Below are 19,696 nucleotides of genomic sequence, written 5' to 3' on the forward strand. Positions count from 1 at the left end.
AATATTGTGAAATATTATTACAATTTAAAATAACTGTTTTCTATGTGAATATATAGTAAAGTGTAATTTACTCCTGTGATCAAAGCTGAGTGTTTAGCATCATTACTCCAGTCTTCAGTGTCACATGATCCTTCAGAAATCACTCTAATATGATGATTTATTATCAATATTGGAAACCGTTGTGCTGCTGCTTGATGTATTTTAATAATCAGTGATACTTTTTTCAGGATTCATTCATTTAAAAAGTTAAAAACAACAGTATTTATATAAACTAGAAATCTTTTCTAACAATGTAAATCTTTACAATCACTTTTGTTTTAAAATAATTTTAACACAAAAAAATGACTGTCCCCAAACCTTTGAACGATAGTGTATATTGTAACAAAAGATTTCTATTTTAAATAAATGTTGTTCTTTTTATTCATCAAAGACTCCAAGCTTTTGCTACATTTTTTATACAAATATAATGAATTATAATATGAATTTATAAACTACATTACATTTTTTGGGGGAAAGTTGGACCACATGTTATTTTATGACCTGAAATACCCTTGCCTTCCCATAAAAATACACTTTTAATATGAAAAAAAAATCCCATCCCAGACACATGATACAGATATGGGCCGAATCTGGGCCGACACTATGTTGCTGTCTGGGATGCCAGTTGTAGTGCATTTCAGTCATTCAATGTATATTTGATTGGTAGGAGAAAAAATATGTGTGATTGACGTCGGACTGTGTCTGAAACGTGTGTGTGTGTGTTTGTCAGCGTCTACGAGGGCGAGAGCGGGCCGAAGCACTGGACGAACCTCCGGTACGAGCACGTGATGAAGCTGCGTCAGGCGGCCCTCGAGACGGCCCGAGAGATGTGGGCCGACTACTTCCTGGTACCTCGTCTAAAGCATCTCCAACTCATGTTTGTGTCTGTGACCAGTGGCTTTATCCGTCCTCAGCATCATCCACAGCCGTGACGTGAACATAATCATACAGTACAGCGACCCGAACTGACACTGTAATTACAGGTCAGAGGTCGCGACCCGTCCACTGACGGGGGTGTGTGTGTGTTCGCTCAGCTAAAGTTAGTAGCACTGTTCAGTGTGTCTGTTATTTCTGCGCGTGTTTATTTCTGCAGCTCTGTGATTTGATTCGGCTGCACAGTTTTGAGGTTTCGAACTGGTTTGCATGTGTTTCAGTCAAAGTACTTTGTTCCATTATAGGATTATATACACTTTTCACCGAGAACCATCAATCAAAACCACTGGCATGTCAAGTTAAAAATTATTTCTGGGATACAGCATCATGTTTTTCCTTTGATAACTGTCATAAAATACATTTAAATTTAAACCAAGTCATAATCCAATTTCAAAACAATTCCTTACATAAATTATGAGTGATGTATAATTTATAGTACACATCCTGGGCCAATTTATTTCTTTTTTTGCTGTGCAAATGCACAATACAGTAGCTAAATTTATTAGTTGCAACTTCATCCTTACAAATGTGTGATTACAAATATATTTAAATGCCTGACAAGTTTCAATACAAATGACAGCACAGTATATTTTATTTTAGCATAAATGTTCATTGTCAGTACATAAAGCAGCCATTTAAACATATTTCAAAAACAATAGAAGTATGAAATTACATTTAAAGATGATCCTACTAAAGTAAGTCAAAAATCACTCTAATGCTCAGCTAATCGCATTTAATACATTTTTAAACTATAATACATTTTTATTTAATTGTAAATAACATGCAATGAAGATCCCTGAAAATGTTATATATATATTAAAAATTAAGAGTGATGACATAGATTTAAAAAAAAAAATGTTTTAATATTTTCCTTGAGGTTATCTTATTAAGTTAATAAATGTTTTTGCACAAAAAAAAATAATATATATATATATATATATATATATATATATTGTAGACAACAGATTATTTCCATCCCTCTGTCTGAAATGATCAGTTTTTAGGGCGCGGCTCCTTTAAAGCTTGTCAGTAAATGCCTCTCTTGTGATTGGCTAACGTCACTGCATATGAAACAGTATCTACACACACTCGCTATTACACACAAGTAAGTGTTTTAAAAACATTAACCATACAAAACCATCATTTACAGACAAAGCATTATGAAATCATTTACTTGAGCTTCATCTTTCAACAAAAGTTTCTTTGCAAACTCTCCATTTCAATGTTCCTTATTCACAAATCAAATCTGTCAAATGCTCCAAACAAACAATTAATCCTCCGGCGTGATCCGGGACGCCATCCATTAACACAAACCGCCAGGAATCTTCTGAAGTCTGTACAGTGACACAAACCTGCTGTTTAAACTGGACATTCACTTGTCCATTTGATATTTGATGATGCAATACTATTGGTCGATGTCTTGCTCTGGAGGCGGGCCTATGCAAATGTGTTTGCTCATGCGAATGTCTCTGTTTGCAGACGGTGGACTGTGATAATCTGCTGACCAACAGTGATGTGTTATGGAAGCTGATGCAGGAGAACAAGACGATCGTGGCGCCGATGCTGGAGTCCAGAGCCGCGTACTCAAACTTCTGGTGCGGCATGACCTCTCAGGTGTGTGGAGACACCAAACACACGTGTGTCCTGTCAGTGTGTGTCCCTCAGTTGGTCTTAGTCCTGTGTTCAAGTGTCCTTTAAAGAAAAACCTCTGATTAGGGGATTTAAACTCTTGACATCTGACATGGTTTGTTTAAAAAATTATATTATATTATATTTTATATTAAATTTATAATAATATATAGAGAACTATATAACATTTCTACTTTTGTCAACTAGAATAAAGTGAGATTTTATAAAATGGATACAATGATATAAGTGAATTTTTATTTTTTAAAGTTTTAGAACTATAACAGTTTTAGTTTCACCTTTTTCCATCAACAATATGCTTGTTGATATAGTTATTATTTAAGCTATTTATTTATTATTTAAGCTAATATTATTCCGCTTTTAAGAACAAACAGAACGTATGCTGGCTTCTCTTGAAGTGGGTGGAGCTTATGCGCAAACGGCAATCTCATTGGATGGCGCTCATCCCTGTTTTAATTTCAGCAAATCAGTTCGAGCAAACGCTGACAACGTGATTAACATTCATGAATCCAGCAGCTCATGTGTTGTATATTTTCATTATTAGTAGTAGCATTATTATCTTTTAATAATGCTTACTATTATGAATTACTATTATTATTATTTTTTACAGAAACACTGAATGACTAACAATATCTGAACACTTTTGTCGTCTGTCACGTTAAATGCTTGTGCTCTTTGAAGCAGGATGGATTCTGATTGGCTGTCAATATTTTTATCATCCATCAGCTGGAAACAAGTAATAAAAACTCAGTGAGTGTTTTAGCGCAATTTTCTGACGTCATGGGATCACAACACTAAGAGATAGTAAATCTTTTCCTGTTTTTTTTTTTTTATAAATAAAGACAGTAACAGCTTACTTTCGTTAAATAACCACTAAAGAAAAAATATATAGAATAAGATCTACATGTATGTAGACTTGAATTAATTATATATTAACGAAAAAACAATAAAACCCAAGTTCAACCAAGTGTATTGAGAAATATATCACATTATAATACCCAAACGGGCAGCAACATGCGCTTATTTCACAGCTGGAGGCGCGGCCGCACTCCGACACAGCAAACAAACATTCTAAAATTATCCACACACATTTAACCCACAAAACCCCAATGTCCCAATGTCCTGGCCAGCAGACCGAATGTTCATTCAAGAGACATCAATTGTCCGTACGGAACTACAATGTCCTCCGCGAGAAGAAAAAAACACAAAACAAAAATATAAGGCGAAGCGTGGCGAGAAACCGCAGTCAATATATTCCCCGTGGATTTACGCAATCTCGCCACAGTCTGTTTAGCCGATGGGAAGTTGTGGTAGTCCAGAAAACAATTGTCATGTAATCCACAAAACAAGAGGGTATTAGACCCTTTGATGAATTCTTCATGCAACTATTAGACTACACAGAGCCCGCTAAACTCAGACCGCTTTCCCGTTTGAACTCCGGAGTTTTTTTCCCACGTCACTTCCCATTCCTCTTAAAACCATATTGCGTGACATAACAATGACGAGAGGACAAAACAAAAACAAATAAAAGTCCACATATTAGTCCGTGATTACACCACAGGCATCTGATACAACAGTTTGCTGTTTCATGTGAAGAGAAGAAACAATACATCAAAGTATGTTTATCATCACCTCAAAAAGCTGTACATAAAGGCAGAAATAGGTGACTATTACAATGGTTCAATTCAGGACAAAGAAGTCCCAGAGAGGGCGGAAGTACATAGTGGATACGTGTACATATTTTTGGAGTTTGTTTTCTTTTGTGTTGGAAGTATTTGTTTTGTTACATTCATACATATTGTTCTTCTTAAGTTTTCTTATTCTTCTAATTATTATTCCCGGGAGATAAATTTTGGCCAGCTCCTGCGCCTAGGCCGTTTGAGACAGAGACACCGTTCCAACTTTAAAACGCTCGGTCAGTACCGGTGTAAGTTGCTTGCGAAAATGACATCACGAGTCCATGTCGTTCGTCCGCAATATTGGATTGAACAGAAAGCGAAACTAAATTTTCACAGGTCACAAATTTGGTCCGAACTTCACGAAACTGGACGTACATGATCCTTGGACCAAGCCTCACAAAAGTTACTAGAAGGATTTTTGATTTTCGTAAGCGTTTGCCCGTCACAGTCAAACGAAATCAGCGGCGTAGTCGCCAAACAGGAAGTCGTCCATATCTCAGGAACTCTGTCACGTATCGAAACCAAACTTTGTACATGAACTCGGGACTCCAATGTGAGGAAGCACAAGATCTGATTTTTTTAAAATTATTATTATTTCAGGCTAATTGACAAACCCATTTACTTATGTCTATGCAAGAGTTCACCTCACACTTTTAATGTTAATGCATTTAGACACAGTAGGTGGCACTGTTGTATTACATTTCACAGAGCTGCCAAGTCAGTGTATAGACTGCATTCGTTTTTACTAGGTTTGTCTTAATAAATGCAGGGCCTGAATTCTGAACATCATGCTCTCCTTCGCTAACCGAACAAACAATTCATTGTCTGTGGCTGTGTTTGTGCGCGCGGGAAATATGCTGCGCATAACAATAGAAAACAAGGAGAAATGTGCAGTCACATGCTCAAACAATCAACAACGTCACTCTAGAGGTGCGTTCCATTTGACCGTAAGTGGACTGCGAAGTGGACTTCACAGGGTTTTCCGCCATCTTAAGTGAGATTCCAATCCGAAGGGAGCGAACATGTTCAGCTCGAAGGGCACTGCGCACGGCATAGGGAATAAGGGAACATCGATACATCACTTCACAGGAAGTGGAGAGCGATGATCACCCAACTGTCATTTCGCGCACCACATCATCACCAGTCAGAACGGTCATAACTAACGATGGAGGAGTTTACGTATGTGTGATTCATACATTTCGCCATTGTTATACAAATGACAGTATTTTTAACGGTTATTGTGGTGAATATTACATATACTATTTTTGATGTTTATAATGTACCTCAATGAATGCAGGTAAATAGACAAGCTTAGCTAGTTTGTGAAGTAAAGTGATTTTATTTTAGGTAGTTGTAAAATAGTGCAATATAATTGTAAATATATAATATAATAATAACAATTTAAATATGAATGTAGTCCTATATATATTTATGTTATATCATAATCTGCGCAACCCTGTCGTTGAATTTCTTTGATGACGTTTGCAGGGCGTTTCAAATGAGCGGTTATTGTCAGTGAAGTCCACTTCAACTTATATACCGTGCTCAGGGAGTAGGGGAGCATGGAACACACCTTAGATGTGTAAAAACAAGTGGAAAGCGCGAGCGCGCCGCTGTCTCCCACAAGCGCGTCTGTCGTTGCTATGCAACCATGAACTGCGCTCTCCATGATGACAAGGAAGTATCAGCAAAAGATTAATTGATTTCTAGCCCTTGCATTAGCTTTACTTCTAGATATATTTATGGAGATGAACAATAATAAGGCGCCCTGTACAGCTATGATCAGCTGTTCGGCTGAACATTCAATGTTGTTATGCTGCAAGTTGATCAGTTGGTTCGTTGCTGCCGCGCTCTATCACTCGCACACCATAAAGAGCAAATTGTTTTTTAATGTTTCAATTTCGTGATTACATTTTCTTCACAAACAGCTCATTATGACTCAATGTTAGAATGCTGCACCTACACTCGATAGTGTGAATAAGATCAGCGCAACGCAGACCACTGCATTGACAGCGTGAAACATGATCTGTCTACGGCCAGGGCTCAGCGGAAGACAGAAGATGCCGGTCCAGCGGTGATTGAGGAATTAAATTCGAAAAATAAAAGACAGTTTGACATCTTTTTTCTCGCACTATAAAAGCTAACCTTGCGGGAATGGTTTAAATTATGCGCAATCCCCACATTCCCGCACCGAAATTCAAGCCCTGAAATGGCAGCAGGATGTGTAACTCTAGCATATGGCGTATATGTCATATAAAGTTAGACAAGGCCAAACAGTGTTATCCATGTTGTTGTGATTGCATCGCTAGAGTAAGCTAATAGTGAAACTGATAGTGTTTTTCATTTAATTACAATATGAGGACTGACGGTAGGCTATAAAAATCAGCGTTTCTGTGTAGGTGATGACAACCATCTTGACAGCAGCAATCAAAGCATCGCTAATTACGGTAGACCTTAATTTGAGATAGTAAATTTGTTCCTAATCAAAGGGAACACTCAACCACAGAACAGCTGGGTGAGTTTTGTATTGGCTTATCGGATACAGTAAATGAAGACTGTCAACTTCTTTTCAATACTATTTCATCACCCAAAACACTCCCACTCTCTGCTGTATATTCATAACCAAATATTTCAAAACCAACAACCAAGCCACATAAACAATGTCATTGGCACTAGTCTACATTGCAGACATGTCTCTTAATGCACATTCAACTTTTCACCTTTTTGCACAATCTTGAAAAAAGTACTATTGTTGAAATTCTCAGATCAAGCAAACTTTTAACGGACCCTTATCCACTACCTGCTAACGTTAGTGAACCGCACCCGAGCAAGCACACTTTGCAGTTCCCCCGGAAATGCATTTTTCTAGTTATAGCAGCTCTGTCCTTGTACAGCATAATATTTTTAGCCTTTTCAATGAAATCCATATGATCTTATGATCAAAAAAAAAGTATTGATGTAGGCACACACAGACATCAAGAATTTGTGTATGAATCTCTGCAATGGTGACAAACAGATTAGGCCTACCTCTGATCATAAGCTCATTATTTATTCATGCAGCAATGTATGATGGGAGCCATGAATGAGTTTTGATTGGTGGCACCCAAAATGCACTGCAGCATGCTTTATAATTGTCACCATTGTTGAGATTCACAGGCTGATTATTGATTAACTAAATCAAAACAAAAAAATCTTTTTTGTATATGAGACACGTTTAAGAAATCTTTGGATTACATTGTAAAAGTTCAACATATTATGCTGTGCAAGAACAGTGCTGCTATAATTAATAAAGTAAACCTAAATTGGTAAATTAGGTTCCCAAGTAAATCTATATGAGTTCAGAGATTCAGGTTAAATGATTGTGAAATAATGATTATGTTAAAACACAACCAACACCATCAGATCACCTTTTCTCATTGTTCATCTGGCTGTTATAACTCATGTACAGCAGCCAAACAAAATCTAAAGTAAATTATTTAAGGTCAAGAGCCCAACTAAAATAAACACTGATCGACATAATGGTGACTTAACTTTACGGTTTTCTCCTTCAGTGATTCTGCTTGTTCAGATAACATTTTAAGCTGTCATATGTCATGTTACAATGTGCCCCTCACATGTTACAATGTACCCCACCTATGGGGCATGTTGTCACATTTCACTTCCATTCTTTCGGGGTATGTCAAGAAAAAAGTATATACTGTATTAATAAAACAAAACCACATAATTGTACTAGACATGTGGGAAACTAATGTGGGAAAAAATAAATACTCTGAACCATAGATTTACACAAACTGAGAAAGTCAAAAAGCGTTACTTTGTGCCCCGCTCTCCCCTATATATATTTTTTTAATCATTATGAATATTCAATATTGGCAAAACACATTTAAATTTAAATTCTGAGGAAAAATGTTTGATAGCAAAAGTTGGTTGCTGAATACCCCCTTCAAAGATTGTATGCTTATATGGTCAGTAGAAAAACATTGTATAGGGAAGATTTAAACAACTATTTTTCTAAAGTGATCGTGTAATGTTTTTCATTTTGTAATATACTATTTGTTTAAGGTGATGGGCATTCAGGATTGCTGTCATTCAAGAAGTTATTTTTGACCACATCTCCTACCCCATTGAGGCAGTGAGCAAAATACCCAAAGAAAATGGCACTTATCCTGGAGTTCATGATGGTAAGCAACACATTTTTAATGAAAACTTTTTATAGAGCATGTTGTTGTGTTACTGTTTATATAATTGAAATTAATGAAACATATTATAAGGTACAGTTGAGCAGACAAGCTAACATGACATGCAGTTGGAGTCCACTGGAAACAGAAGTCTTAGCATTTTATACAGTGTTTGAATTTGAAAGAATTAGGGATGGCATTTGATAATTTAACGAACGTAAAATACTGTACGATTGTACTGAACGAAGGTCGAAAAGGCTGAGATGAAGGAAACCAAACGTCTACACACTCCCCCAAGACTGCTGAAGTTACTGTATGAACAACTGAAAACCCATGTAAAGTTTAAGCTTTTGTCAAATCTCTTAATGGACCTTTAACTGAACATACAGAAGGAAAGTTTTTCACGCAAGTTGTTCACTCCAAAATGAAAATAATGTAATTAATTACTCACCATCCTGATGTTCCAAACCTGCAAGACTTTAGTTCATCTTCAGAACAAAAATGAAGATCTTTTTAATGAAATCTGAGAGATTTCTCTTCCTCTTTTGACAGCTTACGCAACTACCACTTTCAAGCTCCAGAAAGGTAGTAAAGACATCATCAAAGTAACACGGTGTCCTAACCAAATGCAGTGTGATAAGATTCTAGCAACAAGCAGTTTTTCTGTCCACACCAAATGCATCGTGACCATGTAAAGCGACAAAATCAATTAAAAACCAAAAAGCCAATCAGAACAGTGTGTGGGCAGGTTATCTTGGCTCTTGTCTTTCAGTCACAATGAAATTAATAAGTACATAATCAAATTCATAAATATTACACCATTTAAACAACTGAGTGACTGAAACAATCTTTGTCAAAGAATACACCTGTTTGTTCACAATGAGTTGACAGTTTTTTTTTTAGTAGTGTTCCAGCTGCAATGTCACAGAAAAATAGAAACCGTTTCTAAAATAGAATCGTCACGTGTCACTGGTTAGGACAAAAACTCTGATTGACATGGAAAATATACCTTTTATCGTGTGTTGCGTGTAGTTAGAACACGGTGTAATCTATGTCTTTTCATTGGTTTAACCCCCCAAAAAAGCAATGCAAATGCTTTGTGTGTGGAAAAAAATCCAAATTGTCTTTTGTCACAATTTTTCATACATTCACATGAGCATCTCAGTGGCTTGTGTTCTCACCCTGCTGGGTCAGCAGCGATCAATATTTTGTGAGAAAAAAAGTAATTATTTTTTCTTCACACAAAACATTTGTGCCACTTCCTAAATTTGAGGTTAAACCACTGGAGTCACATGGATTACATTTATGTCTGTATACCTTTCTGAACCTTGAAATTGGTAGTTGCGTAAGATGTCAATGGAGGGACAGAAATCTCTTAGCCTGGCAAGCCAGACTTACATCAAGATGTTTAGTCTGGCAACTCACCATAGACACGGCTCAATCCGAGGGGCGGGATAAACGGCTGTCTTTCAAATTCCCTCTGCACGCAATAGGACAGCGCTTCACCCAACCAGAGCGTTTTCCCAACAGCGGAGCTAGTTGATAGATTCAACTTTTGCCATATCTGGCTGGCAAAACTACGAACACATCTTCCTTTTTTTAAGAATGACTATAGTGCCGTTCTTTGCTCTTTTCTCAAAGAAAAACCTCACTCCAAGTCCTCCAGAGTTGCGGCCAAAGCCGATTCGAAAGATGTTCGCCAGCAGCAGCCGCCATTCTTTGTTTTCAAGTCGCAGGTGTTATGGGAAATTTAGATTTTCATTGATTTACAGTATTGATTTTCATTTACTTTCAGTAAGACATTGAAATGACTCTTTGCTGGACTGTATGTGGTCTGCCAACATATGACTAATGTGTGTGTGTTTTTAAACACTGGGAAACAGGTGAGACGTCAGGAGGAGGCAGATTGAAAAGGGAGGCCGGCCAATTTAGAACTTGTGAGTTTGTAAGAACAAACTTAGCAGTATCAGAAAACTAGCAGGGAAGCCTCTCCTTGTTTAGATAAGGGCCTGTAAGCAGAAGACCTTGAAAGCAGTATAAAGACTCCTCTGCCCTCCCTCTCGTGGTCGCACTTGTTTCACAGACTGTACTTGTGACTTCTGTGTCTCAACTGGGCCTTCTTGCAAGAATAAAATACTTTTTAATGATCATTTGAATTTCAGAGTGTCTCTTACGCAGGTGATGATTGTTTAATGAATTTTTGCCACAACACAGGGAACCGTCGCAACTCTGTCGTCATTATGTTAAGCCCGCCCCGCCTACTCTATAGATGACGTGATTGGCCTGACCCAATTTAGGTTTTTGCAGCTCGAAAGTCAATGTAGAGTTGCTAGACTGGCCTGGCTGCAAAATACATTTTGCTGCCGCTAGGGTGCGTCTAGATTTCTAGGCTAGAAATCTCTCAGATTTCCTCAAAAAGATCTTAATTTTTATTTATTTTTGTTCTGAAGACGAATGGAAGTCTTGTGGGGTGTGGAACAACATGAGCGTGAGTAATTAATGAAAAATAAAAATTTTGGGTGAACTAACCCTTTAAGGAATATGGTGTTCTCTTACAGAAAAATGGCATCAACACTAACATTTCACTCTACTATTGACTGTCTAAAGCTATTTTTAATGATAAAAGCAGCAGACTTGTATTCGTATTCCATTTGTTTTTGTTTGTTTCTTTCTGTATTGTATTTGTATTGTATTGCATTTGAAAATGTTTTGAATCTTGACTTTCACAGTTTATGAAGTTTTTTTCAAAGAATTTTGTGAGCTATTTGGTGCAACACCAATATTGTGCAAGTACCTTCTCATGTTTTCTTTTTTTAATTCTGTCTCTTGTTTGTTTAATGTCTCAAAATGTATTCCACAATACAAGCACTTTTTAATGGTGCTTTGTACATGGTTTCATTTATGTCATGTGTATATATATATATATACCCATTGAATGTATTTAAGAATGTTTACATGAAAATTTGTAAAAAAATAAACCATGTTCAATTTGTATATATCGTTCTTGAATTATTTGCCACCAAAATATATGCTATAAAATTTCTATAAATATAGAAATTTCTGTATAAGGATTATCCGTTAATAGTACAGAAAATGTACTGTTAATATACAGAATTTTCCGTTTTAGAGGTGAAGGAACTGTCCGTAATTTAACGGAAAATGTCCTGGTAATTTTCTGCCAGTACATTATCCGTTTTTTTACGGAATTATTTTTTATAGTGTAGGGGAGGCAAGGGTATCCTCTGTCCCCCAGCAAGTAACCATAGAAGTGTCCTGTAATGTTTGAGGTGTTTTGTAAATGTAATAAAGACTACAAGCATTTGTCTAACAAAATGTACCCTGTTGAAATTTGTTGCACAGAGATGACTCTTTAAATATTCTGGCATCATGTACAGACCCAGGCCATTTTGCCTCAACATTAGTGATGAGGTGGGTTGCATCACATATTACCTGTGGAGAACAATAAGTTTATTATTTGTAACACCAATATTAAGGAGCCAAAATATAGCTATTACCTGCACATTGATGCTATGCACAGACTTCCTATTAACATAGTCTCCCTCATTGATAGATGGAGCTTTAATAGGAATGTGGGTGCCATCAATGCACCCAATCACGTTTGGGAACCCTGAAATTAAGATTAATTACAAGTTTAAGAAGTCTGTGTAGCCTTTACGTGTGTGTGTGTGTGTGTGTGTGTGTGTGTGTGTGTGTGTGTGTGTGTGTGTGTGTGTGTGTGTGCAGTCAAAATAAACCTATTAAGAAATGTCATTTAATTGAAGTAGATGACAGAATTTCTGAGAGCAAACCTGCCACCCTGTGGAATTCTTCTGCGCACAGGTTTATGGCCAGGGAACTGTACAAAAGTGTGTAGAAACCGTTTCAGTGCCATGCATACTGTACGAACGGCTCTACACACTGTTGCCTTTCCCACATGCTCTGCATCGCCCACATTGTAGAGAAAACTCACAGTAGCAAAAAAGCGCAGAGCAATACAAAGAATTTGTTTGGCGCTAAGCGCTGACCCGCGGTTTGTCACGTTTGAGATGTGTGGTTTTAGTAGGTTTGTTAAATAAATTAACGACTCCCTAGAAAAACGATAGCGCTCCTGCAAATATTCGTTAGGATAAGAAAAGACATCGATACGTGGTCTTATCACCCTCTCACGGCGAAAAACCCCCCGTATAATCTGTGCCTCTACGTCCACAGGATCCTCATCAAAAGGGCACGTCATGCTCGGAAACCTCTCTGAAACAAACTAACCCTGCAACATAACCTGCTCCGGAGCAGGTTATCCTCAGAGAGTCAGTTGCTATGGTTACTCACATAACCCGAAAGTTACCTCCGTTTTTGGAACCGAAAGCAGAGGTTATCCGCTTGCTTACTTCTAAACTTACTCGGGTAAGTCACATAACCTGCTTTCTGGAATACACCCCTGTATTGATCCCACACTTGTATGTCATAGACTTCCGAAGCTTTGTTTGGTCACATGCTTTTTCTGCTCTGTGATGATAAGTTAGATATGTTGGAGAAGACAAGTCTGACCACCAGATGTCACTAATGCGCATTGTGTTAAAAGCTACAAGTAATGAACCTTTTTCGGCACAATTTGATGAAAGCCTCAGATGCTTCAGAAAGCCTTGGCTTCCCATCACTACACAGTGGTAACATTCTAGCATAACTACACAAAGAATGCACAGGAAGACACCATAAGCCAGTGCAAACAAGGTAACTATACACAGGTGTACTGAATGAAGACATAATGAGTCCAGGCAAAGGATTGTGGGGAATGTAGTCCTTAATAGTGACACAGAGACAAAATGAGTGTCCTCTGGAAGAGCTCATATGCACTCCAGCTGGAGGATGTGACAATTTGGATTAAACTGCTTGATTCATTTGTAATATATTTAGGGACAGCAATCTCTCAGGTTTAATTAAAAATATCTTAATTTGTGTGTTGAAATAATCTGAAAGAGTCTGATGGGTTTGGAATGACATGAGGGAGAGTAAATGATATAAATAAACTTCATTTGTAAACTTATATTAAAAGCCACAAAACTCTAAATTTACTTGCAATTTTATGAATCTTCCCACATATCTTGTAATTTTTGTTTGTTTGTTTGTTTTGTGTATGTTTTTGTCTCTGTATAGTTTGGACCATGGAGGATATTTCAGGATTGCACCAGGACTGGCAAAATGTAGGTCCTACACACACACACACACACACACACACACACACACACACACACACACACACACACACACACACACACACACACACACACATACACACATACAGGGCTGGACTGGGACAGAAAATCGGCCCTGGCATTTTGGCCCAGACTGGCCCACTACATATGATCATAAACACCACCCATCTTTGCACGCCTTTGAATACGTTTTTGTTCAACTCCTATTCATTAAAACCACTAATATGTAATGAGTGAGTATAAACGAGTGAGAGTTAACAGATGAAATAAGTACAAAATTGTAATTTATTAATACAATTGAACTATAAAAAAAAAACAAGCTATAAGCTGCATTGGCATAGCAATACCAGTGTTTCTCACAGGAACTTTGGTAAAACTGTGGTGGTTGAACCTCAGTCCTTCTAGGGGGGGTTGGGGGCATGGTCCCCCTAAGAAAATTTTGTGCATTTTAATGTTAAATTCATCAATCTGGTGCAGTTTGAGGGTTCAAAATTAAAAGCTCCAACCCATATTCAGTGTGCAAATATAACAAAGAAAAAATCAAACCTCTTTTAGTAACAGTGTCTGTCTATATTACACTACTACATAATAAAAGTTATAATATTAATCTCATGATAGTAGCCTAATAGCCATATATTGTAAAACAAATGCACTGAAAAATAAAGAAAACTTTCATAATTAGTTTTGTACTAATTTCTATACTTGAAAGAGATAAGCACATGATCTTTTATTTTGACGGAAACTGCATCGAGCTTTTATTTTGGCGGAAAACATGGATAAAAACGCGTCTCATTAAACTTCTAGTAAATTTCTGTAATCGTCAACTATGCAGATGTGTGGAAATAATCTGTAACTGGGTTATGGGTTCCTACACTCATAGCCAAAGTGTTTTGAAAGTAGTTCTGCTTACCGCGGACTCTACACTTTCTCATCTCTGTCCTTATCCTCCTCACTATCATCATCATCAGCCACTGGAGCTGATGAAGGTCCTGCTGCTGCAGAAAACATATATATCTTGACACATTTTACAGCGTCTGCTTGAAGGGCCTGTATCTATTTTTCACGCTATTTCTCTGCACATTCCTTGCGTTTCTTCTCCATCTCTCAGACTATTTTGACAGATACACACTTGACACTGCACGCTCACTCAAAGCCCAAAGGGGGAGGTGTTTAAAGATGTGATTGGGCCAGCCCAGTGTCAATCAAGAAAACAACCAATGGGCCGCTGATCTACGCGTTTCATGGGCCGGTCTGTCAGTGGAAAAAAAACTAACGCTTACTTTTTTTTGACCAATGCATTAAACCGGCACTAACCCAGCGCCGTCAATTAAACAAAACAAAACGAATGGGCCGTTAAAAAAAAAAAAAAAAAAGTATGATGTATCGGCCCAAAAGCACGTCGGCCCACCGGGCATTTGCCAGTATGCCAGATTACCAGTCCAGCCCTGCACACATACACACACTGGTAGGGCTGGGTAAAAAATATAAATTCCTCGATTTAAATCGATTGTCATTTTGAAGAACCAATTCTTATATCCCAATAATCTCTCAGTCAATAGCTCTATTTGAACAGGAATAGTTTTAATAGGGCTGTTAGTGAATTTGTTTCACAGACGTGAAATTGTGAAAATCCCAGTGCAAATGAACCTAGTGTTTTAGACTGGCCATTTTAATACCAGTGTTAAGTAAGAGTAAGATACTTGTCTAGATTTCTCTGCTCAATTATTAATTTAAACAACCACTGCTATAAAACTCATGCAGTTTACTTAAATGTTATTTATTTATTTTTATAATAAATTAAAATCATATAAACAATTAATAATTTAAAAGACATATACGTGACGCACGCACAGGACAGGACCTTTGTAACGGCCACATCTAGAAAACACACAGTCCCACCTCTGTAATATACACATAGATGTTAGTCCCGTCTAAATCAGTACATGAACACAGACATCGAGTGATAAGAATTGTTACTCAAACGCTGTTTATAAAACTAGCCCTGTCCGAATAGGGCTTCTGCTGTTTTCAGTTGATGAATGAACAAAACACCAATACAACACACTGCACTTGGATGAATACATTTATTAGATGTATTTAATAATATTACCAGTTCCATATTATCTTTATTAAAAAATAAGACAATAAATTATTTTATTTTTTAATTTGACTAATGTTTACTTTTTGATTTATGAATTATAACAGACTGATGGAAAAAAAAAACATTATTTTGCTGTTACTCTTTTAAAATTGGTTTTATTATCATTCAACAATTTCTTGCTTTTTGTTAGTTTTTATTAGTTGTAATTTTTATATAAACATTTAACTTTTAAAATAAAGGTTTTACAACAACATCTCCATCTTCTGTTATATGTGGGCCTCCATGCTCATCTATTTACAGTATATGATATTGGTGGAGGGTGGTGGGGGCCCACATCAATATTTTTTCAGGGGGCCCCGAATCCTCTAGCTACGGCCCTGAGTTGCACTATATCTTTAAATATATCTTCTGATGTTTATTCATGTTTATATGCTTTAACTAGCAATAATGGGGAAGAGATGATAATTTCACGTGCGCCTCGCCTGAACTGGTGCTATGTGATCTGACGAAGCACATTAAATAGCACCAAAACAGTATTTATTGTTTTGAATTTCATAATAAAAATTACAGAATTTTAAAGCAGAGATGTTGTTTCGTTTGTAAGAACTGATTTTCCTGTTAAAACAAAACTCACCCTGCAATAAAGCAGTAAAATGCACCCTGGACAGAAGATAGCAAAGACAGAGCACAGAATCTTGTCCTGCCCAAACTGTCCTTCTTCCTTATCTCTGCATCCCCCTCTCCCTCCTCAAGGAATGTCTTTTTAACACATATGGTGTATCTTGTGAATATGTTGGTTTTCCTTTTCATGTTTGGTGTCATTTAAAAGGGCACAGTGCGATTGGTAAAATGGTCTTAATTTCATTGCAGTCATTGGTTTAATGAAAAAGATTGAGAACTTAGGAGAATCCTGTTCTCCTTTCTGGCTGATATCTCTTTAGGATATCTCCAGAAACCAGGTGCTACCCCCCTGGGGTACATGGATTGGCCCAAACAACTCTAAACAACATTTGCTTAACCCCCCTTCTGTTCTGATCTGGTATTTAAGGTGAGGGAACAGAGCAACCTTTGGGAATCTTTTACCAGGAGAATCCCCCGCACAGTAATGCATGTCAGTATTTTCCTATTGGAAAGCCTTGACACATTACTGTGTGTCTCTGTCAGGAAAACATTACTTACTTTTAGAGTCGTCTTTGAGTAAATGATGTCATATATTTTTTGAATTGGCTTTTAATAATTTACTTCTGTAATTGGCATGAAACATTTTTACCTGACAAATAAATGTTAACCTTGATTTATTCTGCATTCTTCTGAAATCATTATTTCCAGTAGATTAATGTGTAGTCTGGTGTTTCCGCAAAATTTTGTCCAGAATAGATCAAACTGGAGGCACTTTGAATGGACCATGGGGCACATCTTAGGAAGACCTCCTGATTTCTGACTATTCCCTGACTTAGCATGTTGTATGCTGCAAATATTATATAAATTACACCTATGGGCCTGTAGTGCGCGGCTGCATAGGGTAAAATGCTTGCACTGCACCCTCTGACTATTTCAGGACTGGCTAGTTTGTGATCGTGAGCGCGCAGTCGCGACGTGATGTCTCAAAGCGACACTAGGTCCGTAATGAACGAATAATTGAAAGTATGGGATAATCAGAATAATCAAAGATCTAAATTAATTCATAATCAATATTTATGATTATTTTCTAATCAGAAATACGATCTAAATTTGATTATCATTTGAAATTGGAGTCAGATTACGCAGAGAGCTAAAGTAATACTAAAACTAAGTTCCAATAAATTAAGTGAACTTCACTGGATCGCTGAAAAGATATACACGCTTTAAACCTTCGCCAGGCCGTTGGATTCTGTCGTTGGGCTAATGGATGGTCCTTACACATTAAAGAAGTTGCACAGCAAAAAGCTTATTGCAATTTATTAGATGGGACATGCACTACAAAGTTTTCTTGATGTAATAAATACATCATCAGCCGGGAGGTCCGGTGCATAATGCAATGGGTCGTGACTCGTGTCAATTTTTTAACTCTATGTACAATAGTGTAAAAAGAGAAATTTTGATTTTCCCAGCGAAATAATAATGCGACCTGTCTTTAAGAAGGTCTTGATCGACTGGGATACAGCAGCTCTCCTGGCCTCCCTCTCCTTCTGTTCATGGCGTTTCTGGTGCCCTGATTTAGGTTTTCAGTCAGTCTCCTGCTCTTCCACCAACTTCATCGTTAACTTCAGGCACTGCCGCCTCAACTCTGATTGGTTCTGTTCACGAGCTGGGGCGGGACTTGCAATTTTATTGGGTCCATCTGATGTTTGTCACTGACTGAATAATTAATAAATAATTTAGATCAGACTAAACCATTTTTAGGGATGTAAGAGAAGCTGATATTTGGAAAAAAATATTTAACCAAATTGCATGTTTTTGTGGTTTTCATTTAAATCTCAGGCATGCAACTAATATAAATAGTATAATTATTCATACAACAGGGGCCTATATACTGTAGTAAAACTGCTGGATTTTGCCGGATATAATTGTCACCACCTTTCACCCCACTAGCGACGGCCCTGCAACTTACCGCAATCTGTGTAATCGCTCAGTGTCACGTAATGTTACATTTACCACAGAAAAGCGATTCAATGTCCAAAAATTAGCTAGTCAGCTAGAAATATGAACCTAATATATGCACTATAATTTGTATTAATTGTATTTCTACTTATCCTGTTCTTCAGTAGCTATTTAATGTATGATTAATTGATTTAGTTAATTGATTTATAATCGAATTGTATTAAATTGAAATCAAATCAAATTGCAAGCTTGTGAATTGAAATTAAATCTTGAAATGTGTGTCAATGCCCAGCCCTACTACACTCTAAACAAAAATGGTGCTAAATAGCACTAAAAGTGGTTCATTGGCTTGTAATCATAGGGGAACCACTTTAAGTGCCATATAGCACATATCTTTAAAGGTGCTATACAGCACCTTTGTCAAATGGTGCTATGTAGAACCATAAGAGGTGCCATATAGCACCTTGGTTGTTTACAATTGCTTCTACAAAAATGGTGCTCAACAGTACCCAACAGTGGTTCTTTGGCTCGTAATAATAGGGGAACCTCTTTTGGTACTATATGGCACTTAAGAAGCTTTATAGCACATTTGACATTTATTTATTTTTTTTACATTTTTGAGGTAGTAGGGCCCATTATCATGCCAAATACTACAAGTGATGAGTCAATATGCTTCTAAATGACAATTACTTACAAGATGGATAATTAATTTCTTACCAAATCGTGTCTTAAAAGATTCAAAATCCTGTACTAAAAGCTTACTGAGAAACAAAATACATTACACATTACACTTTAAAAACAGTTTAATTCATTTCTTTCAGTTGCAAATAAAAACATTAACAACACTTGCTAACTGAGTTGTATACCCTAAAAAATAGAAATTGGAACTGGAAGAGGCCCAGAAAGAGAAAAAGAGAGAGAGAAACTCCTGTCTATGCACAGATTGAGTTGTACACCCTTTTAATCGTGACAGGAAGTCCGGCTGTATCCTTCATTTTTAAAACAACGCACTCCAAAAAGGTCATTGTCTTTTTCAGTCCTTTAGGATATTGGATCCCAAACAGAAAATACACACAAAGGACGAGGCCCAGTGCCATCGAGATGTCCTCACTCTCTTCTGTAATTGACTGGCCATCCAACATGATCACAATGTGGTCATACTGCATGGGATGACCCTCCCTGCAGCCACCATTTTAGGTGTTGGGGTGTCAGGAGGGCAGGTCTGAGCATGGCCTTGGGGGAGAGGGGATAATAGCATTAACCATCTTCTCATATTTATTTGAAAGCCAAACCTTAAAAATAGTTAAAGCAATAAGCCCCTTGAAGCCG

General features: G+C 37.1%; 1 protein-coding gene across 4 annotated transcripts in view; it reads left to right on the forward strand.

Moving 5' to 3' along the window:
• LOC311077636 (procollagen galactosyltransferase 1-like) overlaps nucleotides 1-19,326 on the forward strand; it is a 24,918-nt gene extending 5,592 nt beyond the window's left edge. The window contains exons 3-7 of one of the 4 annotated variants that reach the window (XR_014604938.1): nucleotides 770-887; nucleotides 2,452-2,586; nucleotides 8,361-8,479; nucleotides 12,686-12,877; nucleotides 13,628-19,326. Coding sequence is in view for 1 of the 4 variants with exons in the window: in XM_084106218.1 (XP_083962344.1) it covers nucleotides 770-887; nucleotides 2,452-2,586; nucleotides 8,361-8,405 (298 nt within the window). In the remaining 3 variants the exon portion in view is untranslated. Of the gene's footprint in view, nucleotides 1-769; nucleotides 888-2,451; nucleotides 2,587-8,360; nucleotides 11,640-12,685 lie in introns of those variants that run through there. The other 3 variants (XR_014604937.1, XR_014604939.1, XM_084106218.1) reach the window with 3 other exon arrangements.
• Nucleotides 19,327-19,696: the final 370 nt, after the last annotated feature.

The sequence above is a fragment of the Abramis brama genome (genome assembly GCF_963993115.1).
Source record: "Abramis brama genome assembly, chromosome: 2".
In the NCBI taxonomy this organism is placed as follows: domain Eukaryota; kingdom Metazoa; phylum Chordata; class Actinopteri; order Cypriniformes; family Leuciscidae; genus Abramis; species Abramis brama.